The following is a 15657-nucleotide window of genomic DNA, read 5'->3' as shown; positions in this document are numbered from 1 at the left end:
AGTCTTGCTAGATTTTAAGTGATGATTGCTTATGACACCATTCATCCGTCACCTGCCTTCAGGTCATCACCAATCTTAAAGCGATCGAAATATCAGTTGGCAGTGCGAATAATTCTGTAAATATCAATTACTAGGTTTTAGGCCCCGGGGGTGTTATTTAGGTTTTTGTTTTTAATCGTTTTGCTATTTTTATATTTTGTAATAATTTGTTTTATTTTTTTAACGTAGCTTTGTTTTAATTTAATACGTATATAGTAGTTTGTTACGTTAGTTATATTTATTTAACATTAGGGCTCTTTCAATTGAGATGTGTAGGTTTCTTAAATTTTTAACGAACCAACATAAACAAACTCGAATATGCTGATTTTTTTAAAATGAACAAACATGAACACAAAAAAGTGTCTTATGAAAAAGGGGTGGTTAATATAGGTTACGACGGTGGTTGATGCATGAGAGGGGAGGTTGACGATGGTGGGTGGTAATCATAAGTAAACTGGTGATTGAGAGGATAGACCGGCGACAGTGAATATGTAGATGAGAGAAATTATATTAAGGTTTAATGTTAAAAGGGTTTCACAAATAAATGAGATCTTATAACCCGTTTAATGGTCATCCGGGTTTGGTGAGACCCATGACCCGCAAAAATTATTGTTTGATGATTAAGGGGTTTCACAAATAATTGAGATGTTATAACTCGTTTAAGAATTATCCGGGTTCGGTGAGACCCATGACCCGTGAAAATTATTGTTTGATGATGAAAGGTTTTATAAATAAATGAGATGTTATAACCTGTTTAAGGATTATCCGGGTTTGGTAAGACCCATACCCGCGAATTCGGGTCAAACACATAAGAAGCCACCATTCATGAATGAAGCAATCTGGTGACTCGAAAGGGGGTAGGGAGCAACCATATCGCGACACAATATAGGCAATTATATATGTAGATAGATAGATTTATAAAGATATACGTCATGTTTGGTTGTGGGCTCCCTGTAAAGATATCTTTCATGTGCATAATCAGTTATTTATAAATGTTTTAAGTTAAGCCTGCAAGCTCAACAGCTATTTATAGTTGGCCCTTTTAAGAATGTTTTTCATGTTCAGACTGTTTAAGCTAGGTGTGCATCTAATCTCATATGTTTGATTTTTAAAGACTTAGTTGGTAAAGTTATAACGAAGAGATGTGTATTTGTATGATTAGTTACTCTCATTAAACAATGTGTTGTGAAACCATATTCAGTTGCACCTCGTGTTTTCACTTTACCTAGGTGTAACAAAAGCTGTCTGTTTTGTTAGTGACTTTAGTGTAATTAGGGATTAACTTGTTGATCAAGTTAATTGTAATATGAATCTAAATAAGTCGGGTGTAGGATGCACAGTTATTGGATCTTACTATAATCTATAATCCTATTGGTACTTAGGGGCGAAGCCCCTAAGTCATGGGGGTCCGCCCCCTTGGCGGAAGTCCGGGGGCAGCGCCCTTAGTAGCAGGGTCCAAAGGGTGGCAACCCTTGGCAGGTCCAAGGGGCAGCGCCCCTGGCTGGGGTCGAAATTTAATTTGGACATTTGTTGTTTCATTAAAATCGTATCATAAATTTAATTAAATTAAATTTCATAATTAAAATTATTATTGATTTTAATGAAACCAATAGGAGCGTCCTTTGGTGTTTTGAATTTCAAACATGTTGTTGTGATAACTGCAAAGCAATTATAACTGACCAAACCCTAATATATCATTCATCTTGATCATACGTAACTTCTCTGGTTCATCATAACACACATAAAATCCATACTTGGTTCTTGCTCTTAAATCTAATTTTCACCCGGTCAAAATATTTGGGAACCACAATTAATTTTGATCTGATAGTGTTTATACAACTCTCAAATATCCAAAGATACTTGTCTGCATAAATTCTCCAACATAAGATCAAAATTATTTACTATGAAGATGGCGAATGGACAATCGTTGAAGGACATGACGAGCAAGTTTGACAAACTGGAGAAATTCGAAGGCCAGGACTTTCGCATATGGCAAAAGAATATGCACTTCCTTTTGACTACCATAAAAGTGGTGCACGTGTTGGGTACGCTCATGGTGGTGGTTGAAGAAGAAGGAAACCTGGAACAGATTAGGAGGAAATCAAAATGGGAGAATGACCACTACATCTGCCTCGGTCTTATTCTGGACAGTATGTGCAATACGTTATTTGATTTGTACCCAAACAATGAAACCCCTAAGAAATTGTGGGATATACTTGAAGCCAAGTATATGCCAGAAGATTCTTCAACTAAGAAGTTTCTTGTGAGTAATTTTAACAATTACAGGATGGTTGAGTTCAGGTCTATTGTGGAACAATACCATGAATTGTGTCGAATTTTAGGGCAGTTTTCCCAACACAGCATGAACATGGATGAATCCATTTCTGTTTTATCAATCATTGACAAGTTACCTTCTTCATGGAAAGATTTCAAACACAATCTAAAAAACATGAAGGGTTAATTAAGTTTGGTTGAACTTGGAAGTCACTTCAAAATTGAACAGGGCTTGAGAACATTTGAAACTGTTGATGTCAATGATGTTAAAAGAATAGGCTGGTCAATATGTTAACATGGTTGAGGATGTTGGAACATCTAAAGGTAAGAATAAGTACAAAGGAAAATGTAAATTTCAAGGAAACAACAACATGTGTCCAAACAAGAAGGCAAAATAGGGCTGTTGGAAATGTGGCAAACAGTGTCACTTTAAAGAGACTGCTGGATTGGAAAAATGAACAATAATGGTCCAAAGAACAAGCATGATGCAAGTCCAAGTGGGTCTAAGGACCAAGGAAAGCAACAATGTCAGAATTTAGTACACAATTTTAATTCGGTTGAGAATTATATTTCACTAATTTCTTAAACATGTTTTGTGCAGGATGATGATGTTGCTTGGTGGGTTGATTCGGGTGCAACTAGCCATGTATGCAAAAATTTTAAATGGTTTGAAGAAATTCAAGACGTTGCAGATGGATCTATTTTAAAAATGGGGAATTTGCAACCGAACCGATCAAGGGACTAGGCAAAGTCAAGCTAGTTTTTACTTTTATATGTTCTCGGGCGAAAGAATCTCTTATCTGGTGTTGTTTTAAATAATTGTGGTTATACGTAAGTGTATGAAAGTGACAAGTATATCTTGACATGGTACGTACATTTGTTGGTTTCGGTTATCTCTATGTAATGGTATGTTTAAGTTAAATGTTGATGGTATCTTTTGTTGGCTTCCACAAGTTCTAATATTGTTTCATATGAATCTAAAATGTGGCATGCTAGATTAGGACATGTTCATTAAAAAAGATTGAAAGACATGTCTAAAATGAATTTGATTTCAGCATTTGATTTAAATAGTAAAAAATGTAATACTTGCAAGTTAACTAAAATAGCTAGAAAACCGTTTAAAGCTTTTGTTAAAAGAGAAACAAAGGTGCTTGAATTAATTCATAGTGACTTATGTGATTATCTAGAAACTCCAACTTTAGGAAATAAAAAGTATATTGTTACATTTATAGATGATGCATCTAGGTTTTGTTATGTGTATCTTTCGCATTCTAAATATGAGTCTTTAGATAAGTTTAAAATATACAAAACTGGGGTAGAGTTGCAAAGAAATGCTTTAATTAAGACATTCACATAGATAGGGGAGGTGAATATTTTGATCCATGTTATTTTCAATTGGTGGGAATTATACATCAAACCAGGGCTCCTTATACACCAGAACAAAATGGTGTATTCGATAGGTAGAATGGAACATTAAAAGAAATGATAAATTTTATGTTATCCTACTCGGGACTTAGTGATGGGTTTTGGGGTGAAGCTATGTTGACAGCTTGTTATTTGTTAGATAGGATTCCTAATAAAAGGAATAAAATTGCCCCTTATGAACTTTGGCATTGGGAACCTCCAAAATTTCATTACTTGAAAATATGGGGCTGTAGAGCTATAGTAAGGCTTACAGAACCCAAAAGAAAAAAATTTGGGTGAATGAGGTATTGATTGCAAAGGAAAAATTCGGGTGAAAGAGGTATTGATTTCATTTTTGTTGGATATGCTGAGCATTCCAAGGCTTATAGGTTTTATGTTATAAAACCTAATGACTACGTATCAGTTAACACTGTTTTTGAGTCAAGGGATGCAATTTGGGATGAGAACAGGTTTTCATCTATACCTAGACCAAAAAACATGATTAGGAGTTCAAGTAATTCTCAAACAATTAATCATGAGAATGATGTTCCATTCACTTCAACTGAGCTAAGAAGAAGTAATAGAGCTAGAAAGCCTAAGAACTATGGTTTTGATTTTCAACTATATTTTGTTGAAGGATCAAGAAATGAGATTCATAAAATATATGAATATATAATGTTTTAATATTGAGGAAGATCCTAAAACCTATAGTGAGGCTATGGCATCTCGGGATGCTGCTTTCTGGAAAGAAGCCATTAATGTTGAGATGGATTCTATTATGCAAAATAACACACGGAAATTATCGGATTTACCCCTTGGTTGTAAATGGATCTTCAAGAAGAAGATGAAAGTATATGATTCAATTGATAAATTTAAAGCCAGATTGGTGATCCTAGGCTTTACACAAAACGAAGGAATAGACTACTTTGATACATATGCTCATGTAGCAAGAATATATGTAATAAGATCGTTGATTGCTTTAGCAGCAATACATAATCTTATTATGTAACATTAGTTAGTTTTCAAACCCGACAACCCGACCCATTTTAAATTTTTTATTTTGTTATATGGTTAGATTATTTTGAAAACCCTTGTTATTCATGAAAACCTTAGAAACTCTCTTGTGACCCTTGTTTCTTTTAATGGGTGGTCAAGATTTAATCTGGTGGGAAAGGAGGATTTAAGTATTAATAAATTAGTAATAAGTACACAGGAAGGCTGTCTCTCACCAGTACACATGCAACGCAGAGGAAATGAAAGGTCATATCACATCATAAAACTCAAACCCCGTTCTATCCTTTCACGTTAAAAGTTTTTGAACTAAATAGTGGTCTCCCAAAATAGTGTTCTCCAGAAGACTATTGAAAGCATTGACGGCGATAATACACCGATTGGTTTCGTCTTCTCCAGAACACCGATAACACCGATTGAAGGTATCTTTGTTAGTTTTTAGGTAAAAGATTATCTGTAATAGTGTTTTGTCGGTCTCGATAATTGTGTAGTAGTTTTTATTAAACAATGGATTTGGGGGTTTTTGGAAAGTTTTCAGAAATGTTATTCAAAAATAGGTTTTGTTGATGGTGGTTTGTTTGATATGTTTTTGTTGATGTTTGTTTGTTTGATTTGTTGATAAAACGGCAAAAAATGTTTTTATTAGACAATAGGTTTGGGGTTTTGTTGATTGTTGGTCTCCCATAGTTAAAATATGTTTTTATTAGACAATGTTGTTTTATATTAGAGAATAAGTTTTGTTGATGGTTGGTCTCCCATTGTTAAAATATGTTTTTGTGGATGCTGGTTTTTATTAGACAATGTTTTTTTTATTAGATAATAGGTTTTGAAGATTGAATATCTTATTTGCAGGTGGTGGAGTTGTGTGAAGAACTTGAAAATGAGAAGTGGTATGTACTCTTGGGGGGGGGGGCATGTAGTCTGTGTTTATGTTTATCAAGACCAGTGATGTTTATTCTTTTGAACGCCGTTTTTTATGTAGGGAGGAAGAGTGCACGGATTGCGTGATTGTTGTTGGCATCTTTTAAAAACACGTCTGGCAACCCGATAGATGTTGACATGGAAAGCCCGTTGACGTCGATAGGTATGTTTTTTGTGTATTGAACTTTGATGTGTTTTGAATAGCATATACTAGGATAACCCAAAAACTGTTACGTACGTGGCAGGACGCACAAGGGGTCGGAAGGTCATACAAATTGATGATTCGTCAAGTAAAAAAGTGAAAGGTGTTACTTTGTTTAAATATTTGTTAATTTTATTGCAAAAATTTGTGTTCTGTATTTTAATGTAATATATTGGTTTGATATCTAAAAAACTGTTGATAGCTATAGTTCCCGGAAACGGAAGAGAGGTGATGAGACATCACGTGAGAGAGACCAAGAAAGCATCATTCACGTGGAGTCGTCGAGTAAAAAATGTAAAGGTGTGCATTCTAAAACCCAAAAAAGGAAGAGGCATGTTTTTATTGTAATGTATTTAAGAAAATAATTATTTGAAGACCCTATTATTCTTTTATGTCAAGCAGGTAAGAGTGTTGAAGGTTCTAAAAAAAGGAAGAGCGAACAGGAGATAGTTTCAAAGAAGGCCAAAAGGGTCCTAAAGGCAGATAAGGGGTTGCCGCTCTACACACGGTGTTGCCCACTGCAGGTCGCAAGATGTGTGAAGATACTGAGGAAAAATCAAAGAAAAGCTATCAGAGAGATGGGATTTGGTGGTTTACTAAGGTTTAGGGTGGATGGTATTCCTTTGCCAATGGCGCGCTATGTTGTTGAAAATTTTGATCCAGTCAACATGGTGATTGATATTCCAAAAGGGAAGATAAAGGTGGACGCGGCAGCTATTAATCATATGTTTGGTATCCCTTATGTCGGTTTGAAGTTAGATAGAAGGATAAATATGATGAATGTACTGAAAGGATAAAGAAATTGAGAAAGAGGTACCCAAACCGGTTCGTTTCTCCAACGGAACTAGTTTGGAGGATTGAAAGCGCTGAAGATGTAGACTGTTTTGATTTTAGGTTGGACTTCCTGATGCTGTTCCAATCAATAATGGTAGAGTGCACCAGTAACGGCCGATGCCGAGATACGGTTTTACACTACTTTAATGGAGTAACAGATTTCAGTAAAATCGATTGGTGTGAATATATTATTCAGGCGTTGAGGCGATGCAAAAATGGTTGGAAGTCTGATAATCCTAAACAGCCCATCTGCGGGCCGTTGACAATTTTAGTGGTATGTTTGTCAAATTTAAAATAGTTAACAGTAGTTAGTATGTTTTTGATCAAAAGCTTGTTATTCGTTATATCCGACGCGCTAAACTTTTGACAGATGTTTTACGTGGACTGCACGCAATGTAAGGGTGTACAGGTTGATGAGAAATTGAGGCCGATTAGTTTCTGGACTAAGGAAAAACTGAAAGATAGAGAGAATGAAGAAGTTCGTAATGGGGGGTTTGGCTGGGTGAAGTTGAAACCGTTAACAACAAAACATGGAGGCGATGAGGATGAGATGGATAATGTGGAATTTGAGGTAATAATGTTTTTACTATAATATGTTCATGGGCATGTTAATGTTAATATGTTCATGTAACTTTATCGGTATGTTTATATAATGTTACATATAATTATTCTGTAATAAAGTAATATTTCAGTTGCTAATATGTTTATTTTATGTAAAAGAAACATAATTTAATGATATATGAGAAGTTGTGTGCTAAGACGTTGTTAATCGAATTGTAACAGGGTAAATTGGAAGAGGTTGAAAGGGAACTAAACATTCTTGTCAGTGATAAGAGAGTTGTGGAGAAGAAGTTAAGAAGGCTGTGTAGGAAGAGACTAGATAATGATAAGTCGTTGGAGTTAATGAGCCTGTTTGATAAGATGCTTGAAAAGAAACCGAAATGGCAGAGAGAGAAAAAAAGGGATCAAGCGCATGCAGATGAAATGATAAAAAATGTGATGAGTAGCTTGGAGAAGGACATGGCTGAGAAGTCTAATATAGAGGAAAACTACACAGACAAAGATAATATAGGTAATTATTGTTAAACATAAATAAACGTGAACATGTAAAAGATCACTAGAATCTGATTCACATTTAAAAGAAAAGCTGTAAAAAAACATTTAGAGTTTGAGACATGCAAAAAGCCTATGGCTAACCAAACTCAAATTCACAATGTCTTACCTTGGAAGGTAATTTCTTCATAATGTGCCACATGTAAAGCCTGTGGCGCAATTGAGTCATAACTTGGGAAATTGCTCGCTTCATAGCGGGATCTTGATCACTTAAAACAAGCTGCGGTTGTTTCCCATGAACTTTAATAAAAGCTTCAAGCACCCATTTATATGATTCTATGGTTTCATTACTTAATAACCCGACGCCGAATGTGACACATCTCTTGTTGTTGTCAACACCGGTAAAGGGCACAAATATCATTTTGTACCTAGATGCAAACAAGTAAATGTAACAGTTACGCAACAATGAAATAGTTACACAATTTGTAAACAGTTAAGAAAATGTTAACTAACCAAAATGAAACAGTTAACAAAAGACTTGTTGGTTTTATAAGTAGCATCAAACGCAATTACATCCCCAAAAGCTTGATAACTTATCTTCGATATTTCATCGACCCAAAACACCGATTTCAATTTCCCTTTTTCAACAACGAAGTCAAAATAAAAATCTGGTAAACTTTCACAACGATCCTTCAAGCGGTCCAGAACTAATTGCGAGTCTCGGTCGCCAATATGTATCCTCATAGAATTGTACCAGTTCTTGAAATCTGTAGCAGTTCCGTTAACATTATGGTGACCGCCGTTCATTGAAACTTGCAAACGATGAGCTATAGTAGGACCAATTTTATTTAAACTCATTTGGTGAATAAACTGTTGGGTTGAGAACGTGAGCTTTCGAGATATCTTGGTTAAATCTCAGTTGTACTCTTCAACTAAAGGATAATTATGATTTTCACCAAACTTTATGACATTGTACACAGACGTTTCTTCGCATACTTGTAACGTAATGCTTGCTGGACAATCGGTAACGGAAAATGTACACCGCCTCATTTTCAAGGAGCTCTCGCATAACGTGTCAAATTTACGTTTACCCTGTGGTTTGCCAGCTTTATTACACCTCAAATACTTATGTGTAACAACATCCTTCCATCTCTTGGTCTGTCCTTTTCGAATCGAGAAACCAGCCTTAAGGGCGTTTGTAAAACCGAACAACTTCTTCCTAACTATTGAAAGTAGCACCAATTGCCGGTTTTAGTTGGGCACTAACATCAGGACACCAAAATGTGGTTCTGTTGGGGTGTGAAAGAAATTGTCTCCCTCGGACTCAAGGGTATCTTGAAAAAAGGGTCAAAAAAAGGACAAAATTAGCTATACATATTGATGATACTAATCCATTTCATAAGTTGTGTACAAATGACAAAAATACCAAAAAAACATAAAAAAAAACTAATTAAACATGTTGTGACACATAAACAAAGTAACATAAAATACATAAAACAACTAATTAACCTTGTTATGAGACAAAAAAAACTAAAAGGTAAACAATACCAAAAAAAATGTAAAATGTAAAAACACTAAAAACGTAAACTTGTCACTGAGGGGTAAAAATACCAAAAAAAACAAAAAACTAACATAAAAATACATAACAACAACATAAAAAAAACAAAAAACTAACATTGAAAAACAAACCTCCGGATTCATGTGACCAAGCACGAATAGGAGAGTTGCAATTAACTTGAAAAACTTGATTCACATTTAAAGGAGACGAAGGAGACAAAACAACCACATGATTTTCACCTGCAAAAAAAAAAGCCCAAGATTTAATTTTTGTAAAAAATTCAATGAAATAATAAAAGAAAACAATAACCTGAATCATTTGATGTTGAAAAAGCATGCGAGGGATCCATGATTGCGAATTAATTGAAACTCATTCAATGCTCTGATGAATGAAACTCATTCAATGTTTCGACAGGAGCTATCTGGATTTTGGAGGAGGTGGGAGAAAATATGAGGATTAATGAGATAAGGTTAGGTGGTTTAGTTTAAATTAATTATGAAATAAAAGGTCAAATCAACATTATGCTGGATATAATCTAGGATCAGTATATTTTCTAGTGATGCAGAATAAAAAGGGTTGGAATATTTTGCTCTTCTAGAGGAAAACATGGTTAACATGGATATGGTGATGTGGAGGAGTGTAGACCACATGTTGGGTTTCCAAGGGTTTTATTAAATAGGTACGGTTTTTATTTTATACTTACCCTATAGGCCTATATATATATATATAGGGGAGATTTCAAATGAAAACCCCTTTGAGTTTTAAGAACTCGAAATAATTCAACGTTACAATTTTTTTTTCGAAATTTTTTGCACATGCGTAATATATGTAGGTTACATATACGTAAAAAAATTACATAATTTTTTACGCACCGAGTCTACTTTTTACACATGTGTAACGGACGTAAAAGTTAGTGTAATCACTCACATCTTTATTCTCTCTCTTACTTTAACTTTTTGGTCAGATTTAATTTCAATCACATATTCCAATCCATTTAATTAAATGTGTGGCCAAGAATTGGGTTCTTAAGTTCTTAAAACTCAACATGGTTCTCAAAATATCTTTCCTCTATATACACACACACACAAACACACACACATATTATAATCTCAAGTTTCGTTTCATGTATTTTTTGTGATATTCGTCAATTTTTATTTTGTATTTGAATTTATACTCGTTAAACCCCTTTTGTCATTTCAATCTATTCTTATTTGTCGTTCATCATTAATATAATATTCACGAGAATTTACGGTTATTGTTCGTTTGTTTTCTATTCATTTCAATCAATTAACGAGACTCCGGGATCTAAAGTTTTTAGTAAACTTAACTATATGGGTATATTATGAAAATATCCAAGATTTATGATCTTTTATCCAAGTTTTATCATCTTTCAAAGTTAAGGTCTAAATTGTAATAATATTTTAATTTGTGTTTTAAAAAGAATATGAAACTTGAAGGGTCAATGTGTAAAATATTAAATTATATTAATATTATAAAAATACCCCCCCCATCACCTTCGTCTTTCCGTCCGCGATATTCTGGCGAACTTCTGACGGCCTCAATTAATTCCGGTAGCCCTTAAAACCCAATAAAACCTGCATAACAACCCAATTAATAGCTCGTAACATCTTTTGTAATTAACGGCGATCCTAATCAAACGATAATAACTCGTAACAACGGTCAAGCAACACAAGGGCCGTGTTTCGACTGGACATAGCCATGGTCAACCAAAAAGTCAACCTACACAAATCTCTGTCAACATGGGCCATGTTGACCCGCTGGAATAGTTTTTCGTTTTCTATTTCACGCGTTCTTGACCCGTTTTTGTTTTTAACCCTTAAGATGGCCAGCTATGTTGATGATTATGAAGAGTATAAAGATGTTGACCAACCTTACCTTTTATTCGTGGGCAACGAACCTGAGAATGTTAACGCCCAGGAATGGTTAGAGTTGATGGAAAACCAAGTGGAAGACCCACAATACGATGAATGTCATGAAACACTTCGTCAACTTAACCAACTTGAGAGATTAAATACTTTAGTAACGGGACCGTGGAGCCGTGTGTTCACAAACAACCAACGATTCTACGTTGAGCTCACAAAGGAGTTTCTCGCCTCCTTTGAAATGAAAAGGGGAGAGATTTATACGTTTCAAAAGAATGTGCTATCCTTTAGGCTTGGGGGGAGAATGACATCAATCGTCCCTAACAGATTTCGGGGTTAGTTTAGGAATCTATATGTTTGAAGAAACGAGACAGACATGTGGCTCATGGTAGGTTATGCGTTACCAGAAGGAGAAGAAGTGAGAGAAAGGCAAAGAAATATGAACATAGATTGGAGAAAAGAGGCTTGAAGACTGCTCACGGGAAGCCCAGATGTAGTCTATAGTGCAAGCCGGTAAAAGAGCACGAAGTTACAGGATCCACTCTTTAGGTACATCCACCGCCTCCATAGTCATAGCATCACACAGCGCACCGAGAGCACAGGAGTAGTCAGTTTGCGAGACCTCTATGCACTTAGTTATATCAAAGCAGGTGGGTATTGCAATATTGTTTACCTGCTAGGCAAAATGTAGGCTAAGTGTGCAAAAACCGCTGACATGAAGATGTTTGGGGGTTGGATTACTAAACTATATGAGGCTTAAGGGGTTGATATGCATGGCATGAGGGTCCATAACCCACCACTCTAGACTAGACATATCCATATCAATGCAGATGATCACCCGCAAGCCTAGGACCAGGGCCTATCGCTTAACGGACTCCCAAGGCAACGTTTGGGTCCTGAGGCCCTAGTCAATCAAGATGAGGGAGATGCTATGCCCGTACAGCAGGTCCGGCGTACCGTTGTCGCCCTGACACACCGCACACCAACTATGGTGCAAACCCTTCATAGCCAGAACCTTACTAATTTAAGGGACTGCACCATTTGATGATCACCCTCTTTGACCACCTGGATGAAGAAATTAAATACATAAGAGAGCGGATGGATCAGCATTGGCCCCTTAAGGACCAGTAGGTGTGGTGTGTAAGCCTAGAGCCCGTAGGACCCCAGATAGCCGTGAGAGCACTGACCCATGTTGTGATTGTGACTATTGGTGATTGTGATGATGGATATTTTTAGACATTTGTGTTTATGGTTTGGTTGTGTTGACATTTGAATAGTTTAGTTTGTATACTTTTTTTGAGGCTTATAGACATTATTATTATCATCTATGTACTATGCCAACTTATGGGCAGTATGGGTTTTTATACACGTGACTACTTTGTGTTTTATGTTTGTGGTTGTATTTGTAGATATTGTGCAGGTAGAATATATTTAGTGTTAAAACAACCCAGTGACTTGCAAGGAGACAACAAAATAGCAAAAATTTCGTCTCGACTTGTATGGAAGTTCATTTTCTTTTAAGCCTCGTTTTTCATTATATTTTGAATCTTTTCACATTGAGGAAAATGTGAGATTCACATGTGGGGAGGAGTTTACACTTGGCCAAACTAAGTCCAAAAGGCGAAATTTTTGAACAAACTTTTCAAATTACTTTTTTTGTGGCAATAAAAAACATTAGTTTTCTAAAATATTTTTTACAAACCGGAATCTAAGAAATAACGAGAAAAATTAGAGCCAAATTAACCTACATCTAAAGTGAAAAAATTAAAAATATGGTATGTATAACGAGACTAAATTTATTCAAAATATGGCGTTTTCACCAAATCCTTCCATTTTGTGAGAATTAAGCCTCTTAGAAAAACACTCATATTTTGGATACTTTTGAGTGAGTCATATACTTATTGTGGATTAGAACTTATCTTGAGCATACTATTCGAGATTAGGTGATGTAACGCTCGTTATTTTCGGTTAAATGATTTAAACGTGTAAAGTTGTGTACATCTCTCGGGTTTATCTGGCATTTCTCGAAGACCTTCTCATCTTCCCGGTACGTTAAACTAATTAAACTTTTTAACCAAGTATCGCATCTTTGAAATTGGAGGGGTTAGAGTGTAAAAGTTTCATATTATAAACAAAACCCTAATCCTCCCCCCCTCTCTTTGTCCGATCGGTGCACAGCAGGCCATCTCCACCCCCGATTTCCTTTTTTTGCAACCAAGTTTAGGGCGTAAATCTTCAATTGAAGGTTAGTCCCATGTTCCCTCAAGTCTTTTACACCTTAATTGGTCATTATAACTCGCTTATTGATCGTTAAATCGCGTATTTTAGGCTTACCGGGTGGCTGTCATTCTAGCATTTTCGGGGCTGTTTTGGTTAAGGTTTTTGCTCCATAATCTTCCTAGGAATGTCTTGTATGTCATACTTGAGTAACATAAATTTTGGCATTCGTTAGGTTGGTCAATTGTTGATGATGTGAAAACTAGAATTCGGTTGACTAGTTTGTGAATTGTGATGTCTAGCGCGTTGTTTGAGGGAACTAACAACCAATTCGAATGTTGTAGCCTCGGTATGAGTTTTGGGCTGTAAGGAACTGATTTTTAAAGGTAATGGGGCTGAATTGGTTGTCGGTTACTCAAACGGGTCGGTACAACGCGCATTCGCGTTTATTGTATAGTTGGTACACTGTGCTTGCGGGTTACCGACCCATTCAACTCGTGTAGCATCGTGTAGACTTGTTGGATGTGAATTTATCATATTGGGTCCACGCGGGGCTGAGTTGGATGTTAATTTCCTAAACAACTCTTAAACGCGCATGTTAGTCTCACCTAGTGCTCCCAGGGGTAATTTAGGAATTTTTTGTTCTCGAGAGTAACTATAGGTCATTTTGGTAAATATAAGACCCGGGGGCTGTTTTAATAGAACGTGGTGAGGTCAAGGCTTTAGGTAACTTGAACCATGTTAGAACGCCTCATAGGATAAACGAGTCCATTCGGTGTCGTTAGTAATGATTGTATGTAAACCGACAGGCGTTTGAGTTGTGGGGATACTTAGGGGTTCTTTAGCTCTTGGTGATTTCATGCCTTGTGTCAGGTGAGTTCATGATGCCCCTTTTCACTCTTTCTAGTTTTAGGCTAGCATACACACCTAACTGATTTTGCTTGATGAACCGTTTAAATTATTTTGCATGGGCTTATTTGTATAGAATGTGCATTGGGATGATATTTATGTATGTTTGTATGTATGTTTATACATGTATTATTTTATGGCCAATAATTGGCGATGTTATTTAGTCGTTATCGACTAAGGATGTTTACGTATGCCTACTTTGTGTTTGCATACGTTGGATGGAATGTTACGTGTTTGGGTTGTACGTGTGCTCGACCCTGATGTTATTACTTGGATGCTATTCATATGGATGTGATTATATATATATATATATATATATATATATATATAAGTATGACTACTTGTCTTTTATGATGGCCTAATTGTTTGAATGCCGTTTTATTTTTAAACTCTTGGAATGATTATTATAAATGTCAATTATTAAAACTTGGACTCACTCAGCTCAAGCTGACTTTGTGTGTATGTTAGTGTGAGTTTCAGGTTAGGAGGAGGATGCTTATCGCTTGGACGTGCTCGAGGCTACTTGGACGGTTGAAGGCATATCTAGTTGGAAAATTTCAATAAGGAACACTGTTCTTTTCCATTTTTATTAACTACATTCAAATTTGGTTTTGGGCATAATTCCCAGGTTTTGGGAACTTGTTTTAGCAATTATGACTTTTCCGCTGATTTATACTCTGAACTGGTTTTTGAAATGAAATGAACTGTTTTGAGTTTAAGAATTTTGAAAGTTTCTTGTATGATTACCAACTGTAGGATTCCTGGGATTCGGGGTCTTACAAGTTGGTATCAGAGCCATGGTTCGAGGGATCCGAGCATCCCCGAATGCTTGGACTCGAACTGTAAGGGGAAAAGACTAGTATGCCAACCGCGAGTAGTGCACGCCAAGAGGTAACTTTAATTGTTTAGTCATTCCTTGAATTTTAGAGTTTTCTGTATATGATTAATTGTTTAAATGTTAGATAGAATGCTAATGTGGTTAGGGGCAGGGGTGATTAGGAGGGGCGGGTAAAGTAAACGACTTACTACACCTGATCAACATCATTAGCAGTTTACCCTTACCTTACATGTTCTAAGCGCTACTTGTACTTGACCGTGTTAAAATTCTGTCTTTGTAGGGATAAGTCATGGTTAATACTCGTGCGGCTTTGAGAGGTGGACCTAGTGTTCGTGGTCGTGGTCGTAAACCACGTGCCGAAGCCGAGTGTGAGATTCCTACTCCCCAGCAGGAAGAAACCCCGATTCATTAGGAGGGGGATAACCCCGCCTTAGATCATGTTATGCGCGCGGCCATCGCGGACGAGGTTTGTCAGTTACTTTATAGGGCCATTCCCGAGATTGTTACTGAGGCT

At 36.2% G+C, this 15657-nt stretch overlaps 1 protein-coding gene across 1 annotated transcript; it reads left to right on the top strand.

The window, feature by feature from the left end:
• Positions 1–1948: 1948 nt before the first annotated feature.
• On the top strand, positions 1949–2500 carry LOC143583971 (uncharacterized). The gene has a single exon (XM_077066138.1). It carries the CDS (start codon positions 1949–1951, stop codon positions 2498–2500), a length of 552 nt encoding a protein of 183 aa, XP_076922253.1.
• The last annotated feature ends 13157 nt before the right edge of the window (positions 2501–15657 follow it).

Source organism: Bidens hawaiensis, unplaced genomic scaffold (assembly GCF_021521415.1).
Source record: "Bidens hawaiensis isolate Kalapana, Puna unplaced genomic scaffold, B.hawaiensis_p1.1 tig00032748_1, whole genome shotgun sequence".
Lineage (NCBI taxonomy): Eukaryota > Viridiplantae > Streptophyta > Magnoliopsida > Asterales > Asteraceae > Bidens > Bidens hawaiensis.
Note: the sequence above shows the minus strand (reverse complement) of the source record. Positions and strands in the feature narration are given on the sequence as shown.